This window comes from Scomber scombrus, chromosome 4 (assembly GCF_963691925.1).
Source record: "Scomber scombrus chromosome 4, fScoSco1.1, whole genome shotgun sequence".
Lineage (NCBI taxonomy): Eukaryota > Metazoa > Chordata > Actinopteri > Scombriformes > Scombridae > Scomber > Scomber scombrus.
Window position 1 is genome coordinate 12,638,152 of NC_084973.1, and position 19,329 is coordinate 12,657,480.

General features: G+C 44.5%; 1 protein-coding gene across 6 annotated transcripts in view; it reads left to right on the top strand.

Moving 5' to 3' along the window:
• Positions 1-19,329, top strand: part of LOC133978472 (multiple C2 and transmembrane domain-containing protein 1-like) — a 149,126-nt gene that overhangs the window by 71,616 nt on the left and 58,181 nt on the right. For 3 of the 6 annotated variants that reach the window (XM_062416715.1, XM_062416717.1, XM_062416720.1), the window contains 7 exons: positions 7,455-7,597; positions 7,791-7,870; positions 10,092-10,203; positions 11,707-11,745; positions 14,575-14,739; positions 14,972-15,102; positions 16,020-16,206. In XM_062416715.1, the coding sequence (XP_062272699.1) occupies positions 7,455-7,597; positions 7,791-7,870; positions 10,092-10,203; positions 11,707-11,745; positions 14,575-14,739; positions 14,972-15,102; positions 16,020-16,206 (857 nt within the window). Of the gene's footprint in view, positions 1-7,454; positions 7,598-7,790; positions 7,871-10,091; positions 10,204-11,375; positions 11,382-11,706; positions 11,746-12,737; positions 12,747-14,574; positions 14,740-14,971; positions 15,103-16,019; positions 16,207-19,329 lie in introns of all 6 variants that reach the window. The other 3 variants (XM_062416716.1, XM_062416719.1, XM_062416718.1) reach the window with 3 other exon arrangements.

The window sequence follows — 19,329 nt, forward strand, 5'->3', positions numbered from 1 at the left end:
CTGGGTTCTTTTTCTAACTTCGTTCGGTGTTTCACTATGGGAATCGCCTTGGCGTGTCCTACTAGGGAAGCTCCAATGACACAACGTCTGTCTGTGACAGACAGGTCGAGCTGTGCTGGGGCCCCGCCCCTCATACTCTTACAGCCGACCGGCCCCTAACTCCTCATTCTCGCTTTCTTCCCGTGAGGAAGGAGAAGCTCCCTCAGCTAATCTAGCCGAGCTAGCCTGGATACCCGCTCAACTGTTCACAGACGAACCGTCAAGGATCACGTCGCCGAACGTGGCTCCGGGTTCGGTTTGGATTGGCCGAGTAAGTACCAACACACAGTGTTTTGAGCAGTGTCCGCGTCGTGGTGAGCTGCTCGCTCGGCTGCCCAGTATTAAGTTACCGAGGCAGCCGACAACTGTGTTTATTTAGCATCAGGCTAACGCGTCGAGGCGAGCCGTTTTACCTGGCTACACCGGGTTAGCTCACTGGTATAGCCGGCAACTGTGCAGCTTTTACCCGCTGACTAACGCGTTACGGCGAGTCAACCGGTTTTTCTGCTAGCACCGTTTCCGTTAGCTGAACCGAGTACCGGGAGTCCTGCTATCGCGTCACGGCGGGCGGACTCTCACGGTTCGCGGTTAGCTTGGGCTAAACCCCAGGTGCTAACGCTAATGCGGTCGGGCTAACACGTTACGGCGAGCATCATACGGCTGTATTTTCACATCTTTATCTCCCTTTCCAGACACCATGTCCACGGCCTCGACCCCCGCCAAAGGGTTGGAGCCGAAGGGGAAAGAGGCTGCATCCCGCCCGTGCCCCGCGTCATGCGGTGCCACCATCTCGGGACGGGACCCTCACCCCATGTGCATTGTGTGTATGGGTGCTAAACACGCCCAAGCATCTCTGGCCGACCCCCAGTCATGTTCCCACTGTGCGTCGATCCCAGAAAAGTTGCTGGAAAGGAGGCTGAGAGTGGCGGTGGCTAACAGACAGGACCCATGCCTGACAGCAGCCACCCCACAGACAGCAACCATCACCTATCAGCCACCTGCTACCACAGAGTGGTCCGACCTGATGGCTGATGAGCCCTCAGAAATGCCTCGCCTATTTGAGGACCTCCTCGAGGGGGAGCCGGGCACTGAGGACGCAGAGGGCGATGCCAACTCTGACCTCCTCGATATGGACGAGATGGATGAAGAGGAGGATGATACCACCTTTCCATCAAACAGTCCAGACCCCCCAGCGCATCAGATACTGCTCCACCAGTGGACAGTAATCTGTATGAGGTCTGCAAACGGGCTGCGGCTAAGCTAGGAATACAGTGGCCGGCAGCCCAGGACGCTGAGGGGACAGAGAGAGATCTGTATGACGGCAAAAGGCTCCCACCAGCCCAGCCACCGTCAAAGCAACTCCTGCCACCAGTACCAGCTTGCTTGAAGGAAATGAGCCGGTTCTGGTCCAGCCCATTTAAGAGTAAGCTTCCAACCAAGGGCTACTCTAAGCTGGAAATCCACGGGATGGGAGAACTGGGGTTGGCCGTACCCCCAGCAGTGGAGCCTTCAGTGGCTCTATACCTCCACCCCAACCAGCGCTCTCTCTCAGCCTCCTCCACCACTTCTCTGCCCAACAAAGCGGAGCGCCTCACAGCCTCCGTTTTCCAGCGGATGTACATGTATGGAGCACAGTCAGTATGTTCCCTCAATGCAACCACACTGCTGTCGGCATATCAGGCAGAGATCCTGGAGGAGATGGGGCAACAGCTCGACTCTGGGGCGCCCAACCCAGCCCTCTGGGATGAGATCTGCGTCGTCAACGACCTCATCCTGCGCTCCTCAAGAGGTGCAGTTCAGGGCTGCGGCAGAGTGATGGGGCTTGCGGTGTCAGGGGAGAGGGCCTTGTGGCTCAACCTCTCTGGCCTCAGCGACGGCCAGAAAGCTGAGGTCATGGATGCACCGTACGACCCAACCAAAGGTCTGTTCGGCCCCGCGCTCGAGAAGATGAGGGAGACCAGCAGCCTGAGGAAGCAGGAAGGTGAGGCCTTCAACCTCTGTCTTCCTAGGAAGCCCACCCCTCGTCCTCACCAGAGTCCAAGGTCTGGCTTCGCTGCGGCGGCCCCAGCAGTGAGGGGCAGACAATGGGGAGGCAGGCCGCAGAGGCAGGCAACCGGGCAGCAGCCTCACCAGCAGCCTCAGCAGAACCAAGGGCCATGGGTGAAACACTCCTTTGCTGCAGCCGCAGCAAGGAGCCGGCCCCAACACCCCAGAGGCGCGAAGAGGAAGCAGTCATCCTGATTTGCTTCTCCCTCCCCGCCTCCCATGAAGAGGAGAATCCCCACAGTTCATGGTTCAGAGACTCTGGCAGTTTTCAGTGGTCCAGAGGCCTCTCTGCTTCTCTCCCCTCACGTTCTGGAGGAGGAGAGCCGGGGTCAGGGGGTAATTCAGTGTCACCAAGCACTTTCACCTTTTCTAACAGAAATAAAATTCAAAACCTCGCAACCAGGCAGTGTGCCAAGGGCAAGTGTGTTCCCCCAAAACAAAATAAACAAAACAAAGACAAAACACGGTCATGCCCTCAAAACTCCCACAGAGGGCGCTCAAGCTCCTCTGTTGGGAGACAGGTCTCCCCAGTCACGCCGAGTAACGTCACTACAGTGCGACTACGTGAGCACGTTACCTGCCTGAGCGGCAAGCTGGCGCACATGCGCAGTTCACCCGTGGGTTTTGTCAACAGTTTGTCAGGGGTACAGACTTCAATTCGCTATGAAACCACCCAGGTTCAACGGCGTGGTGGTTTCAGTAGCAAAAGGGGAGGCGGCCCGTGTTCTACAGGACGACATAGTGTCGCTGTTAAACAAACGGGCGATCAGAGCTGTGCCGCGCGAGGAAGCTCAACAGGGTTTCTACTCCCGTTACTTCCTCATTCCCAAGAAGGGGAGCGCGTCCCTTCGCCCCATTTTGGACCTTCGTGTGTTAAACAGACACCTACGAAAGTACACATTCAGGATGTTGACACACAAAGTACTCTGTCAGTCAATCCGTCCGGGCGATTGGTTTGTTACAATCGACCTCAAGGACGCATATTTTCACATCGCCATTTATCCCGCACACAGGAAGTTTCTCAGGTTTGCTTTTCAGGGCAAAGCCTACGAGTATCAAGCCATTCCCTTCGGGCTATCATTAGCTCCCAGAGTGTTCAGCAAATGTGTGGAAGCAGCACTCTCTCCGTTGAGGAGCAGGGGTATCAGAATATTTTCGTACATAGACGATTATCTGATATGTGCTCGATCGCGGGAACAAGCGGTCAGGGATTGCGCTAAGGTGATCAATCATATCAGGGATCTCGGGTTCAATATAAACTGGGCAAAGAGCCGAGTCGTGCCAGCTCAGTGCACAGAATACCTGGGTCTCAGCATAAACTCTCTCTCTTGTCGCGTCACGCTATCAGAGGGGAGGTTAACATCATTAACACAGTGTCTTTCCCTCTTCAAGCTGGGGAACGTCGTGTCATTCAGATTATGCCTACGCCTGCTGGGCCTCATGGCGTCAGTGATTTCTGTCGTGCATTTGGGGCTGCTGATGATGAGGGATTTTCAGCGTTGGGTCGCGGCTCTGCGCTTGTGTCTCAGCAGGCTGAGAATAACGTCAACGTGTGTGGCGGCTCTCCGACCCTGGGGAGACGCCGCGGCGCTCGCGGAGGGGGTTCCGCTGGGTGCAGTGACGTCACGTGTAACCATGACAACGGACGCGTCCCTGTCAGGATGGGGAGCGGCGCTGTCGGGCAGATCAGTGAATGGAAAGTGGGATCAGAGCCTGGCTCATTCCCACATAAATGTTCTGGAGCTTTGGGCAGTGTTTCTAGCATTGAAGCATTTCCTGCCTTTTCTCCAGGGTCGCCATGTCCTGGTAAAGACAGACAATTCCACTGTGGTGGCCTACATAAACCGCCATGGCGGTACGCGATCACTGCAGATGCACAGATTAGCTCGGAGGGTAATCTCATGGTGCAGCACTCGGCTCCTGTCTCTTCGAGCGACACACTCGGCTCCTGTCTCTTCGAGCGGCACACGTACCGGGCGTTTTGAACAGAGGAGCGGATCTCCTGTCCCGGGGCAATCCCCTGTACGGAGAGTGGAAGCTCCACCCACAGGTGGTGGAGCAGATTTGGCGGAGATTCGGCCGGGCAGCCGTAGATCTATTCGCCTCGCGAGAAAGCGCGCAATGTCCGCTGTTTTTCTCCCTGTCGGACGTAAATGCACCTCTGGGTGTGGACGCTCTAGCACACCCGTGGCCAGACGTGCTGCTTTATGCGTTTCCCCCGCTCAGCCTGATCTCCCCGACTCTAATCAGAGTGAGGGAGCAGAGCCTGTCACTAATCATGATAGCGCCTCGGTGGACATCCAAACACTGGATGGCGGAAATAATACAGCTGCTGGTGGGCGAACCGTGGCCACTCCCCATACGCAGGGATCTTCTGTCCCAAGCGAACGGGGAGATCTACCACCCGCACCCAGACCGCATGGCACTCTGGGCTTGGCCCGTGAGAGGTGGAGTCTGAGTGCAGCAGGCCTGCCAGAGCAGGTCATTGACACCATCCAGAACGCAAGAGCTTCCTCCACTCGCTCTCTGTATAGTGGCAAGTGGCGGGTCTTTGAGGAGTGGTGTGACTTGAAGCACATCATCCCTTTCCAGTGTTCAGTAGTGGACCTGCTGTGTTTCCTGCAGGATTTGGTGGACAAAGGCAAGGCTTTTTCCACTGTTAAGGTGTATTTAGCTGCCATTTCTGCGTGCCACGTGGGCTTTGGGGATAAGCCCGCCGGGCAACATCCCTTAGTCTGTCGTTTTATGAAAGGTGCAAGGCGCAAGCTCCCAGTTTCCAGACCCCTGGTTCCCCTGTGGGAGCTATCCGTGGTGCTGAATGCCCTCTCTCTCCACCCATTTGAGCCGTTGGAGGTGGCAGAGATGAAGTTTGTTTCTCTGAAGACAGCTTTACTCTTGGCTTTGACTACAGCAAAGCGGGGTGAGCGACCTACAGGCTTTATCCATACGGCCTTCCTGTTTGCAGTTTTCACAAGGGCTCACCATGGTTTGTTTCAGGCCCAACCCTGCTTTTGTGCCTAAGGTGGTGGAGTCAGGTTACAGGTGTCCCACAGTGGAGCTGTTGGCTTTTCACCCGCCTCCCTTCTCCTCAGCTGGGGAGAAGAAGCTTAACACATTATGCCCGGTCAGGGCGCTTCATGTGTATCTGAGCAGGACAGCTGGGTTCAGGAAAAGTGACCAGCTGTTTGTGTCCTGTGCCACTCCACATAAGGGCAAGCCGTTGTCCCGCCAGAGGTTGTCCCACTGGATTGTGGAGGCCATATCTCTGGCTTATGGCTGTAGTGGTTTGCAGCCCCCCCAGGGTTTGAGGGCTCATTCCACCAGGGGCATGGCCACATCCTGGGCCCTGTTCAGGGGAGTGTCAGTGCAGGACATTTGTGCGGCGGCAAGCTGGGCTAAGCCCCACACTTTTGTAAGGTTCTACAGGCTGGATGTCTCAGGGCCGTCTGTAGCGCAGGCGGTGTTGGAGGCAAACAGACCGGGATCTGTCGTTACCGGGCTTTGAATTGTCCAGGGCTTCGGGAGACTGATGCAATCCGGGAGTGGGCTATATCTCCCATAGTGAAACACCGAACGAAGTTAGAAAAAGAACGTTGGGTTACTTAACGTAATCCCTGGTTCTTTGATAACAGAGTGAGGTGTTTCACCATCACGTCCCTCCTCGCATAGACACGGAAAGAAAACGTTCCAGAATGAGGAGTTAGGGGCCGGTCGGCTGTAAGAGTATGAGGGGCGGGGCCCCAGCACAGCTCGACCTGTCTGTCACAGACAGACGTTGTGTCATTGGAGCTTCCCTAGTAGGACACGCCAAGGCGATTCCCATAGTGAAACACCTCACTCTGTTATCAAAGAACCAGGGATTACGTTAAGTAACCCAACGTTATCTTCATATGACCTTTATGTTTAAATTAGTTTAATGGTATTTTGAATGATAGATGTTACATTTTTTGAATCTGTAGAAACCTAAACATTGCAGAAAGTGCAAATACTAAAACAAATGGACAAAAGGTTTATTAATGTATATTTTGCTTACAATGAGTGTTTCACCTACTGTCCTAATATCACATGCAGTATCTGGAACTCCCTCAATGCGAAACATTGTGGTGTCTCATTACTGCACTGTCCAAAGAGAAACCTAGTGCTCACAAAAAAATCATTAATAAAAGGAAATGAGCCTCCCTGTGCAGCTTGTATGTACTTTTTGTATGTGTACATGTGCATTAAATATGTATATATGTGAAATGCCTGTGATTAGACCCGACCAGATCCCAGTGGACATTTAATTTTGATCTAAATCTGGACGTGAGCAGACTGCCAAGCCAGTAAACCTGATTATCTCAAAGACAAATATGTCTCTGAATGCAAACCACTGCCATCATGAATATGTTTCAGTCTCTCCAAATCGGTGTTGTGGCTTGTTGTATTTATTCATATGCCTATGACCTTATGAACTTATGAACTTTTCTGATGGACTGAATGTCATTAAGAAATTAAATTGTTGACCGGTTTCTCTGCCATTATGGTGTGTTTTTACCTGGACTCTGACATTCTTTGCCTGTCATACCACTTGACTTATGCTGTAGTTCATGGACCTTTGGGAGTAGGAGGGTAGAATAAGACAGAAATGGAGAGAAAGATTGATGCTCATATTTCATGGCAATAACATGTGAATGGTGAATGCATAGAGAGAGATTTATAATATAGACCTAGTAGCCTGTTTGCATTTCATGTACCTTATCAAATGCATTGTCTGTGTGTCTGTGTGTCTGTGCGTGTGTGTGTGTGTTATATACTGTTGGGCTTTGTGCATATTTGTGTGTTTACATCTCTGCATGTTGGATCAAACTTTAAATTGTGCACATACTATTTTTATTTGTGAAATGGTTGTAAGCTGGCAGGTCCAATTCATGCTCAATATTACTTATCAGAAAGAATGAAGTTTCACACCAAAATCAGCTGTTACTTCGGCACAATAATACATAAATCAATGGCTACATCTAGTGGTCAAATATAGGCACTGTATGGGACCCATTTCATCCACAGTAGACCACGAGTCACATGACACACCTGGTACTCTCCTTAGGCCTTCAAAGTAATGTGTGCCACGTTCTTTGTGTTTCTGGTTGGAAAAATGATGTAAGAGAAAGAAAGTGGTTATGTATTCTTTTTTGACCATCAGCATGCAAAGCTAATATGAATCCCAATCCCAATTGTACATATGATATACAGTAGATATTACTCCCGAAGTGAACTGTTGAAGAAGGCAATCTACTTAAACTCTTTAATTTGACCCTAATAATTTACCCTGTAGATAGTCAGATAGGCAGTATGTAGCTTAATCCTGTGTGTCTGATGTTTTTCATCCCCAGGGACCAGTGACCCATATGTGAAGTTTAAGATTGCAGGGAAGGAGGTGTTCAGGAGTAAGACCATCCATAAAAACCTCAACCCAGTCTGGGAGGAGAGAGTCAGCCTTCTGGTAGAGACCCTGAGGGACCCACTGTATGTCAAGGTACAGCAGATTAATCCTGAGCACCATTGCCTTCCTGCTTTAATATAAATTGATGCTTTATTTTGTGGGGCTGTTCAGTCTCACTGGACATGAACACACAATGTTTTGTAAACTTCCTTTTTAAGCCAGTTATGAAAAGTCTGCAAATCATGTCAGAAACAGAATACATTTACAATGCATTGTGTCTCTGTAGGTTTTTGACTATGACTTTGGACTTCAGGATGATTTCATGGGCTCAGCATACCTCTACATGGAGTCACTGGAACATCTAAGGTCTTTCTTATCTTTTTGCCTTGACTTATTTCCTCTTTTCTTTTATATTAACACCTCCCTTATCCTCTAATCTCTCTCCTGTCTTTCTACTAAACTCTTCTTTGCTGTGTCTCTGCTAATATTTTAGTGTTGCTAGCTGTATAATGTGCCTCATAATCTGTCAAGAGACAATACATGTTCAGCGTTTAGTGATTGTTCAGGCAGCTGCCTCTTTTTTCTCACATTTAATGAACTCATCCTGATCAAATATAGCCTGTGGTCTCCCTCTTGTGGCAGCCTTTGGAAACTCACCTCAAACCTCACGAAGCACATCAGGGATACATTTGTTTTTTATAGCACAGAGAAGTATATGAAGAGGAATTTAATTGCATAATGGCTGCAGGTTTTTTGAGTGATTGAAGTCCAACTTGAGGGCTTTTACAGCAGTCTTCAGACCTTATCAGCGTGTCATGTGATCAGGCACAGGACAGAGCAGAGATATTTTTAGACCAGAAAAACAGTTTTTTAACACGTCTCACTCCCACAGTTTTAACTCTCCAAGCACACATCACATCTTGAAATGTTCCCTCAAGCCTCCTCTCTCTCAAAAAATAAACATATAGTCCACAGCAATTATAGTTTCTAAACCTTAATTGATAGGGAAAGCACTGTCATGTTCTCACTGACTGCCATCCAATCAGCAGCCTGTGTGTCCCCTCTCACTGCCGTTTCTTAAACTTACAGATTCTCTGTGTACACATATTATACATTGTCATGCTCAACAACTCCTGCTGCCACTAATAATCATATCTTTGAGCTAGTAGCTTTGTATGTTTCAGAGATGTAATCATATTCATATTCATGGGATCGTTGCCTTCTCAGTGGTTAAATCTGTTCATGGTCAGTTTCCTTATTAGATTACAGGGTTCTGAGTTCAATACCTGCCCGGGGCAGCACTCATTTTGCACTCAGCACTCAATCAACATTTTGCCTATTAGCAAAGTGTCTTTATATCATTATTATATGCCATAATTCAATGTGGGTCTAGTGCCCTATAATATTAGAATGTCAGAGCTGCAACACTTATTTTTTATGCAATTAAAAGTCTAAATATAAAAATCTGATGTCGCCTATAGTTTGCTGTGTCACATGTAAGCACAGTGCATAGCATTGCTGTCTTAAAAACAATAGATCGTAAATTTGATCCCACCTGCAGCCAACATTATTAGTCTTGGTAGAATGTCAAAGCAATTCAATTTCCAAAAATGCAGGACAATTAATTTCAGCTTTCAGCAGTCATACAAAATCTCTTCTGAAATTGCATTTTCTAGCTATTAAAAGTTGATGACTTTCTGCTGTATAGAGATGCTGCCACTTACCTAATCTCTTTTATCATAAATCACTTTACAAGAGTTGGTGCCATAGTTTTCAGTGTGAATATCTCAGCTGGAAAAAAGCATAATGTTAACATGACATTGTTTATTGTGTGCACTTTTTTTATTAGAAAGATGCGCAATAGTTTTGCATTTTTACATTTCAATTTTTCAATATAATTTACATTGTATATGTTATCATGAACTGGCCAAGACTCCAAGACAATAGGGAATCACACATGAATGAAGCAATTAAAAATGCCATTTATTGTCAACTTAACCTCAAATAAAATAATAATGTTAGTCAGCTAAGTCCATAATTAATTCAGTGTGTGGTCAAGTGTAGTGTGTGATGCGTGCAAAAAAACAAAAACACAAATTCTAACCAAACTGGCTGGTGGAGGCCTGGGAGGAAGAGAAGAGAAAGATGTTAGAAATGAAGCCTCTTAAATAGGCTGAGGCCTAATTTACTCTGGTATACACAGTTTCCTGATGTCCTCTCCAGCTGGCAGGAAGTCAAACCAACCACACAAGCAGCAGGCACCAAGAGAGGGATGTTACAATGTCAAATGATCTATCTATATTTTCCAAAGATAAACTCACCCTGTTCATCAGAATTAGTTGTTCAAGTTTATTTTACTGTGTAGTGTTACTCACTGTTTTAAAGCACATGTCAGTCAGTTAGGGAGTGAATTTAACTGACTACACTCTGTGTCTTCACTCTGTGATAAGATAGTTGGATTTTTCATATCTGCATGCATTTATTTATGCACATGAATGTGGAATTGATACACTGCATAGCTATGAATATACAATATTAGTATAGTATGGCTTTTTATGTGAACCTGGTTAACTGTGCTTCCCTGTAGGACACTGGATGTGACGCTGGACCTGAAGGACCCGCAGTACCCTGAACATAACCTGGGTAGCCTGGAACTAGCTGTGACTCTGTCACCGAAGGAGGGAGACCTGAGGGATGCTGTAAGAAAACTAAATAAACTCAGTCACTGTCAGATTACTCATTCATCTCTCTTTCCGTCACTTTTCCTGCAAACATTACTTTTCCTTCTCATAAAGAGGAATCATACCTCCCTATTTTACTTACCCTGCTATTATCATTTTGAATACATTATTCCAAGATAAAGAATAATATGCCTGATATACTGTAGCTAAATATAGAAAACCTGAATAATTAAGTCAAGCATAACTGTTTTTTCAGTAAGAAACCAAACAAATCAATTTCAATTTTATAATATTCTTATTCAAAGTGTTATTTTAGTTTAAGTGAACTCTGTGCACGTACATCACGAAGCGAGGCAGGCTTTGTTGAACTGAAATGTGCTGGCTTCATTCATCCTCTGTTACTGGAAACTCTTCAACTCAGCAAATACATATGCATAAACACAAGTGTAATTAATATGTTCTGTGAAAAAAGTTCCATGTTCAAAGAGCACTGGATTCTCTTTCCTAATTATGTTGGCTGGTGCCTCTGCGGACGTGCTCGATGTTTCAGAGTTGCATTTATTTCTGTTCAATTATTTGTTTGGTTAATTGGACCCCTGCATGCTCGATCCGGAACAAGGCACAGTCATGGGGGAAATATTTTATTCCTTTTGATCTGATGTCTTAATTCTGCTGCTTATTTAGTACTGTAGTTCAGAGAGTCCACATTTGACAGAACAAATAAACTCTATTTAGGTTAAGCATCATTTTGGATTTCTCCAACTGTGAAGAAAATGAGTACAAGGTTATAGATGACACTCTCTGTTGCCATCTACTGGTATGGCAAGGGATGAATACTGAACCTTTAATCTACTTTTAAATTAATCTTCTGTTAAACTGTTAATAATGTGGTCTTTGCAATAATCATACAGCATCAACAGTGTTTGCTTTACATAATGCTTATTTTCAAGTTGAGTGTTGTGATGACATTGGAAATTGGACATTATGTGAGTTTATTTGTGCACATGTAAATAGTCCTCTTGGGTAATGATTATTTTTATAGTTGAAACTTTGGAAGAACAATGTTTAATTGTTTCGCAAAGTGTCATTATTGGACCCAAACGAAGTAAAAAGCAAGCAAAGCAAACACGTAAGCAGTCTCATTTTCAGTCGCTGTCTTTTTTTGGGTCTATGAATGGAAATGCACAAAGTATCAAGTATAAGAATGATGGTTATACAGTATGAGAGGCACAAACTGCTGCTAATGTATACATACATGTTTATCTGTACGTGTGTGCGCATGTCTGTGTATGAAAATACTTCATAACACCATATGACAAGTAAGACTGCTTCTTATACACTTCCTGCTTTACTTAACTTGCATGAATGACAACTGCCCCCACTCCTTATCTAACCCTCCCTTGCACCAGGCCAGGGCTAACATCTGATCTTCATACACCCCATGCCCTTTAACCTCTGACCCTGCAGCTCTAAGTGGGAGACAGTGGGGGGTGCTCTGTAACCGCTTTGTCTCATTTACAGACCATGCTTTTGAGAAGGAACTGGAAGCGATCTAGTAAGGTAAACTAAAACAGCATGTAACTCCCCCACCCACAAACTTCCAAATGTACTGTAACCCCACTACCGACCGCACTGCACTTCACCTTTCCTGCACTCTTCACTGGTGTCCTGGTTCATGGATGGAGTCTCCCTGGCCCTCTCCTTTCCTCCCTTCTTTTCCTCCTCCCACAGTGGTATTACCAGTTTTCTTTCTTTATCAGTTCTTTGGTTCTCATTGTCACCGGCTTATTTTCCACAGGCTGCAATATACCACCAAAACATCTATTTTTACATCACCTGAGGTCATGTAAACTCTGTTTTATGAAATGCATGTGCCAACGTGCCTGTGTCTATTCATGAGTATGAAGAGAAAAGTTATATAAATAGACAACAAGGGTGGAAGTAATGCATTACAGTGACTTTTTGTTATATTTCGTTTTTTGGAATATGTTTTAAGCATATTTAGTATTTCAAGCTTTGTCCTTTTCAGCAGTTTAAACGTTTTAACACTTCTGCTCAACTTGAGCCCCTAGTACTATATATTCATGCTTCTTCCACCTTTGATCTGCACAGTCTATTGCAGCTGCTGTGTGAGAAAATAAAGCAATTGGTTTGCTTTTCGGGGTTTTAAAGCAGTCCTGTACAGCAAATCTACTGTGCAATAAGAATGCTTGTTGATTGTTGATTCTGTTGAATGACTCTTAGACCCCTTTATGTCAAGTGAAAATCCTTTGGAGTTCACATTCTTTTGAGTTCACATCTTATCATACATAAGAGATTGCTACCTTTTGCTTTCATTTTGTAATTCGTGTGGGCTGTCAGGTTGAACAGAGGGCATGCCAGTTGAGGACCTGCTTCTTCTCATTGGCTCATGCATGTAGCACCTATCTTTTTTTATATGGAACAATTTAGTGCACATAAATTGGTTTACTCACATATGTTTGTTTATAATTCTCATTTATTGAAGTTTTTGGTATATTTTCCCTTGCTGTTTAAAAGTCAAGAAAGTTGAGCAAGAAACAGTGGATGAGTTTGAAAACTCCATTTCACTTTCAATCTCCTGAATTGCACCTTCTCACTTTCCCGTAACTAACAGTAAAAAGTTTGATAACCACCAAGAGACACAGATACACATTTGAAGTGTGCTTGGTTGGAGCTGGGCAGACGTCCTGCTGTATCGCGCTTCCCCAAACCGAGCCTTTGAAGCCTCCAAACTGGGCCACCCCGCCTGTGACTCGGGAATGAGCTCAAACACTAACTAACTAGCTACTGTGCTACCCCACCAAAAAAGGCGCTGCTCCTGAGTCCCTCCCTGCCTTTGTGCTCGACTGCTTACAGTACAGTTATTTTTACACAACTACTTCTTTTTAATGAAGCATCTATGTGTGTTGAACCCACAGTAGAAGATGCAAACTATTCAAGAAGTAGTTTGAGATAATAATTATGAGTCAGAGGCATATTAAATCCAGGTCTCTCTAACTTCAGCACGAGGCAAACTGCTTATTTTGGCACTTCAAACGTTTTTCTTCATCCAAATGGCTGACAGAAGTTGAACCGTGTGTTAGTTTTTAAATGTAACTTGGGTATCTGCTGTAAGACTTTCAGCCTCTGAAGATCTTTGTGCATGATCTCGCTCCTGCTGTGCTCTGGCAGAGGGAAATGGATTTCCAATCCAAATAGCCCATGGTTTTCTGTAACAAGAAATGCGTAGCAACAAAACAAGGAAACAATTAGGATTGTGCTCGAGTAGGACATAACGGCGACCTCTCATCATTAGCATACAGTGTGTTAGCAGCAAGTGTACAGGAGAAATGAAAGAGGTGGGAGTTGCTGTATGGGAGGTTGGCTGTATTGCAGGGGGCTATTCGCATTGTTTAATGTCTGGAGAATGGAAATTAAGAGGCTCCGTCTCCAGATCAAAGGCCTGCGCTTGTGAGGCAGGGTTTGTTCAGAGTTTAATGAAATTCACTCACAAAACAAAAGCTATGCTAATAAATTCTCACTAACGAGGAAGGAGGGGAGAGAAAGGCGGAGAGGGAGTGAGAGAAGGGTGTATTTGTTTGACAAATAAATACCCTGCTCTTTGTTTTAGTGAAGGATACTGACATGATTCAAAGAGAGGTTAAATAGGCCTGTAAGTGGTGAGGCAACTGTTGGAAAAAATAGACTTTAATATGTAATAAAATCATCAATCTGAATTTGCAGTGATGTCAACTTACAGTATGGCCAGATGGAATAAGAAATGTTGCGAGAGGCACTGCATCTCAGTGGTTTGCCCATTTTTGGTCACTTGCTTCCAGGTCATTCATTATATTTCTAATTTTTACCAAAAAAAAGATCACACTGATGCAATGAAGTATATATTCTTGTGCAGACTTTGAGCAGTTTCTTCTACAGTTAATTAAAAGTAAAAATGTTATTCGTAAATTCATTCATTTTTCAACAAAGGCAAAAAAAATGTTACTATCAACAGTGATAGAGTTTCTCAGCAACCCCTAGAAATCATTTAGGGTTCAAAACAGTTGCTGATTGAATAGAATGAATGTCATTCAGTGATGATCTGGCATGTCAGGTGAGCTCAGACCACAGGAATAAATAGTGTTAAATGATCTCATTTTGTGCTCCAGTGTTGCCGTATGTGTTTTGCCTGCTCATTTCTGTTTTGTCTTGATGTATTTTGGTGTGTTACTGCTGATTGTTTTCCGGTTTACAAAGTATATATATGCCTAAAAGTTCTATCTTGTGGTTAATTATCGTGTGTGTGTGTGTGTGTGTGTTTGTGTACATGCATGTGTCCGTATGCATGTCTGTGCGTAACTGTTTCTGTGAATGTGTGTTTACTTGTTACAGTATCAGAGTATGCGTCTGTCAGATGTGCACAGAAAAGCCCAGCTGTGGCGAGGTATAGTCAGCATCAGTCTTATAGAAGGTCGCGGCTTCCAGCCCATGGATGCCAACGGCCTCAGTGACCCTTACGTCAAATTCAGGATGGGGCACCAAAAGTACAAGAGCAAGGTAAACACTCCTTTTTGAGAATATTTTCTTCATATGACTTTAAACAGTTATTTGAACATTTGAACTCAGCTAAAATCTTCTATCAACAATTTATTTTTTTTTCACTGTATTTTTAACTCTGCAGCTGATGACTATGGACCCTTACAGTCTATAAACCATCTACTGTATGTTATTAGCTTACAAATGTTATATAAAGACACATAAAATGTATTTCCTTCTGTTGTAATCTCAGACAATTCCCAAAACACTGAATCCTCAGTGGAGAGAACAATTTGACTTCCACCTGTATGAGGAGCAGGGTGGGTATGTGGATATTACAGTCTGGGACAAAGATGTTGGCAAGAAGGATGACTTCATGGGAAGGTACAGAAATCTCTCTGTCTTTCTGTAAGCTATATAAATATATCTTTCTTCTGCTGATGGTGTAGGTAGAACAGCTTACCAGAATTAAATACTTATTAGAGGTACTATTCAGAAGGTAGATTGCATAATGACATTATTACTGGTAATATTAGTCCAAAGTGTCATTTGTCCGGATTTACTCATTTTTTACTTCCTGTTCAATATCCAGTTGATTACTGCAACGTATGGCAGTCCCTAAAACGGAAAATGGAATCCCTAGCTGAATATTAGGCCATTTCCTGGGGAAATTAATTTTTCATAGTTTTTTCATCGGCATGAAGGCATTTGAGGAAGCCTTTGCTTTGAACTCTTTGACCCAAGTCCAATAATTACTATTGGCCTGCCTTGATATTAACTACAGATATATTAAGGGCATGCCAGAAAATCAATTCAGCCAAGAGAAGATGCTCTCAAGTGCCTACTTACAGGTATTAATTGCGTCAGCTTTGGCCAAGTTGTCTGCAGTTGCAACTGTGTATCCTACACAAATGACTCGTGCTATGTGTATACTATTGTTAAGGTGTTGCTATTGCTATGCTCAATTGCAACATGCAATATACAGTACCAGTCAAAAGTTTGGACACACTTTATCATTAAAGCAAATGGGAAGGCGTGTCCAAACTTTTGAGTGATACTGTATATATATATATATATATAGTTTTTTTTTGATGAAATGATAACTAATTTAATTTGATAATAATGATAGTACATAGTATTTTCCTGCAAACTAGTGTAGCCTTCATTGTCTTGTCTGTAGGTTTGCTCAGCTTTCTCTTTATCAGCCTATGTTTTAACCAAGTCAGATTTCCCACAAAATATAAACAAAACTTTATCGCTGTAATTCTGTGTGTGTGTTTATGTGTGTGTGTGTGCTTTAGGTGTACAATCGACCTCTCGCTTCTCAGTAAAGAACACACACACAAGTTGGACATGCCGCTAGAGGAAGGCGAAGGTGTGCTGGTGCTGCTGGTCACACTCACTGCATCCGCCGCTGTTTCCATCTCAGACTTGTCCGTCAACATGCTGGACGACCCACATGAGAGACACCAGATCATGCAGAGATATGTGAGTTAGTATTATTGTAAGATTGCTTCACTTTGTGTGAATGAGTTTAGGATAAAATAGATTAAATTAGCTGCAGTTACATGCTCACTTTTTGTTCATTCTGATTAAAATCATTCCGATTGATTTCGGGTCAGCAGTTCACAGCTGCACGTGATGTAATACGTTCTGGTGATTACATGCACCAACGCATTAAACAGCTGTGTGATATGCACACAAAAAATCATGAATAAATCAGGGGGATATGTCAAAATGTTCAGCAGCCAGACAATCCTCTGCTCTCTGTTTAGGAGTGGCTGAGTGCAGCCTGACCACTACACTTTAAGTGAAGTTGTCAGGTTAAGCTAACCCATCGTCGTGTCTTGAGGAGTTGCAGCATTTATTCACTGACAAATAGCCTAAACTGCTACATTCACAGCTGCTAACTTCATATGTTCTTTCTCTCACTACATTATAACCTAATGTTACCCCCACATGGTGCAAACATACGTAGACAGTATATATTTATTCCAACCAGGGAGAAACAATCGAATTAAACATTTACAGCTTTTAAGGTCCATGGAAACGTGACCACAGAGTGAACATGTGCGAAAGGAAAATACTCAGAGTGGAGAGCTCAACTGAAATACCTCAACATTAGAAAGACCGCTAACCCAGCAGAACTGTGGTGTCGACTGCCTTCTTCCAGACAAAATGCTATAAAATGATAGAAGATAAAATCAGGAAAAAATGTAATACACAATACACAATGACCAGTATGGTGCAGTTTCCTTAATACTCCATGGAGTACTTTCAATCCATGTGTGTGCTTGATTTCCTTGCTTTAATTTGTTTACACACATATACAGCAAATCTTACACACAAGTAAACTGAATCTCATGCATTTGCCCCTTCCTTACTGACTGCCCATCTTACCTGGCACTGAGGCGTGTTGCGCAAATTGATGGCTGTCTGACACATGTCGAAATGTCCAAGTTGTAAAGACAATGAGAACTATTGTTTCTTTTGCGTTATGTGTCAGCCTGATGTGTCAAACAATAACTCCCTCAGATATTCATCATCAGACTGATGAGTGTTATAAAGTCACTGTTTATTCACATGCTCTGAAGAATCGCACTTATTCATCCAAAGGAGTATATTTTTTCTCCAGTAAATGTGCTAAGATTTGACAGAAAATCCACCGGGCAAGATTTGAAGTAAGACGTGGAGAGCGAGGGAAATGATGGGGTGCACACAGGGAAGGAAGGAAGAAATGGACGGATTGAGAGGTCAGGGAAGGAGAAGGGAGATCACAAGTTTATAACAGGCAGCACTGAGATGAGCTGATGGGAATAACTATTTGGAGGATTCAGGCTGGTTTGTTTGCATCAGCATCCTACAGAGATGTGTGCAGATTTATGATTAATGCATGCGGGCTCAGTTATTTGTGTGTAAAATTTCTCTGCTTGTTAGACTGTTGTCATTGATTTGAGCTTAGTTTTAGAATGAGAGCGAAATCGAAAGCCCTAAGGCCCCATCTGCTCCAGAGGCCCTCCACTCAACACAATGGTTTCAGCCTATGTCTTTGTCTTAGCCTAGTTAACCCTTCACACCCTGTCATCCTTAGTCCTTACCACAAAGACACGCTCACACATCACTCACAGATGCTCGTGCACACACTTTCAATAGATTTCATTGACATGTAACAATTCTCCACACATCAACTGAATGCCCTGTTGTATTAACACTCAGTGCTGCAGTCATGTTAGCTTGAAGTCATGACTTATTTTAATAGAAAAATGGTAGATATTGAAAACTTGCTGTTTCAATTATAAAATTTGATTTAAGAGAAAAATGGGACAACATGTGTTTCATCATTACTACACCTATTCCATAGGAGGTTTAGTTGAAACACATTTATGAGTGCTTGTCTATGAGCATATGCAGCATGTGTCTGTTCACACACTTTACAATAAGTAACTTTTCGTGTTTGTGAGAGTCAGTGTGATTATGGGAAGTGGTCTAATTTCAGTTAACGGTATGTCCCAGCCCGTGTGTGTTTGCGTCTTTTAATGTGTGCATGAGCACAAGCGGCGAGGCTCCACAGGCCGAACACGGGTGCCACGACCTAAATAACCATGGCGATGCCTTATTGGCTAGCCACAGGAGGTCGACCACTCTCCTCCGCGCTGCAGCAACCACCCAAGATCAGAGGGGGGAGCTCTAGGACCGAGATACACACACGCTGTGCTTCTTCTCACAGTCACAAAATGAGGGCAGGGAGCGTGAGTGTATGTGTGTGTGTGTTTGTGTCTGTATGTGTGTAATAGGGGGCGAGAGGTAAAGGGTGAGGGTTGCACCGGGAAGGGAAGGCGTGTAAAATGAAAAGAAAAAGCTATTTCACCTCTCTCACAACTCATGTAGACCCCGTTTTTCTGCTCGGCTGAAGGCGAGACATTTTCGTTCCATCGCCTACTTCTTTTTCCTGCCTCCTTCTCTCTTTTGCACTCCCCATCTCTGTCCCGCTCGCCCGGCAGCATCAGCTCTTTGTCTGTCACCACTGTGGCCCTCCTGTTACATGAAGGGATGGAGAGATAGAGGATGGAAGAAGGTTGGGGGTTGCAAATGGAGGGGCACAGTGAGGTCGGTTTGAAGACTTGAATGGTCTCTACCTATTTACATATTCCTTTTCTCCAGACTGGCTGTCTTTCAGTTGGAGAATTTAATAAAGATGTACCTTATCAAAGAGCACTGATAAGACCAAGTACCACCACTAATATATAACAGTGCTGCTCAAAGCCCACTAATCTGCCCAGTGCGTGTGCATGTGCTAGTGTAGGTGTATGCTATTGTGCTCGGGCACATTTTTACTGGCTGGTTTTATCAGGTAGAAATCAGCTGTCCAACACAAGCCTTCACAAAGCATCCAGTACTGCTAATCACACACAGGCACGCGTACACAGACACATGCAAAAACAGTACCTACATGCGACAGCTATCTAATAAAAAGAAGGGGGTTGGCAGTGCAATACAAGTACCATGCTGTTATCATCACAGCTTTAAAGAGCAGGTATAATCACAAATAGGATGAAGGAGAGAAGACAATTGAAACCCGTTGCTTGTCTCAGCTTTCAGCCGCTTGGCCCA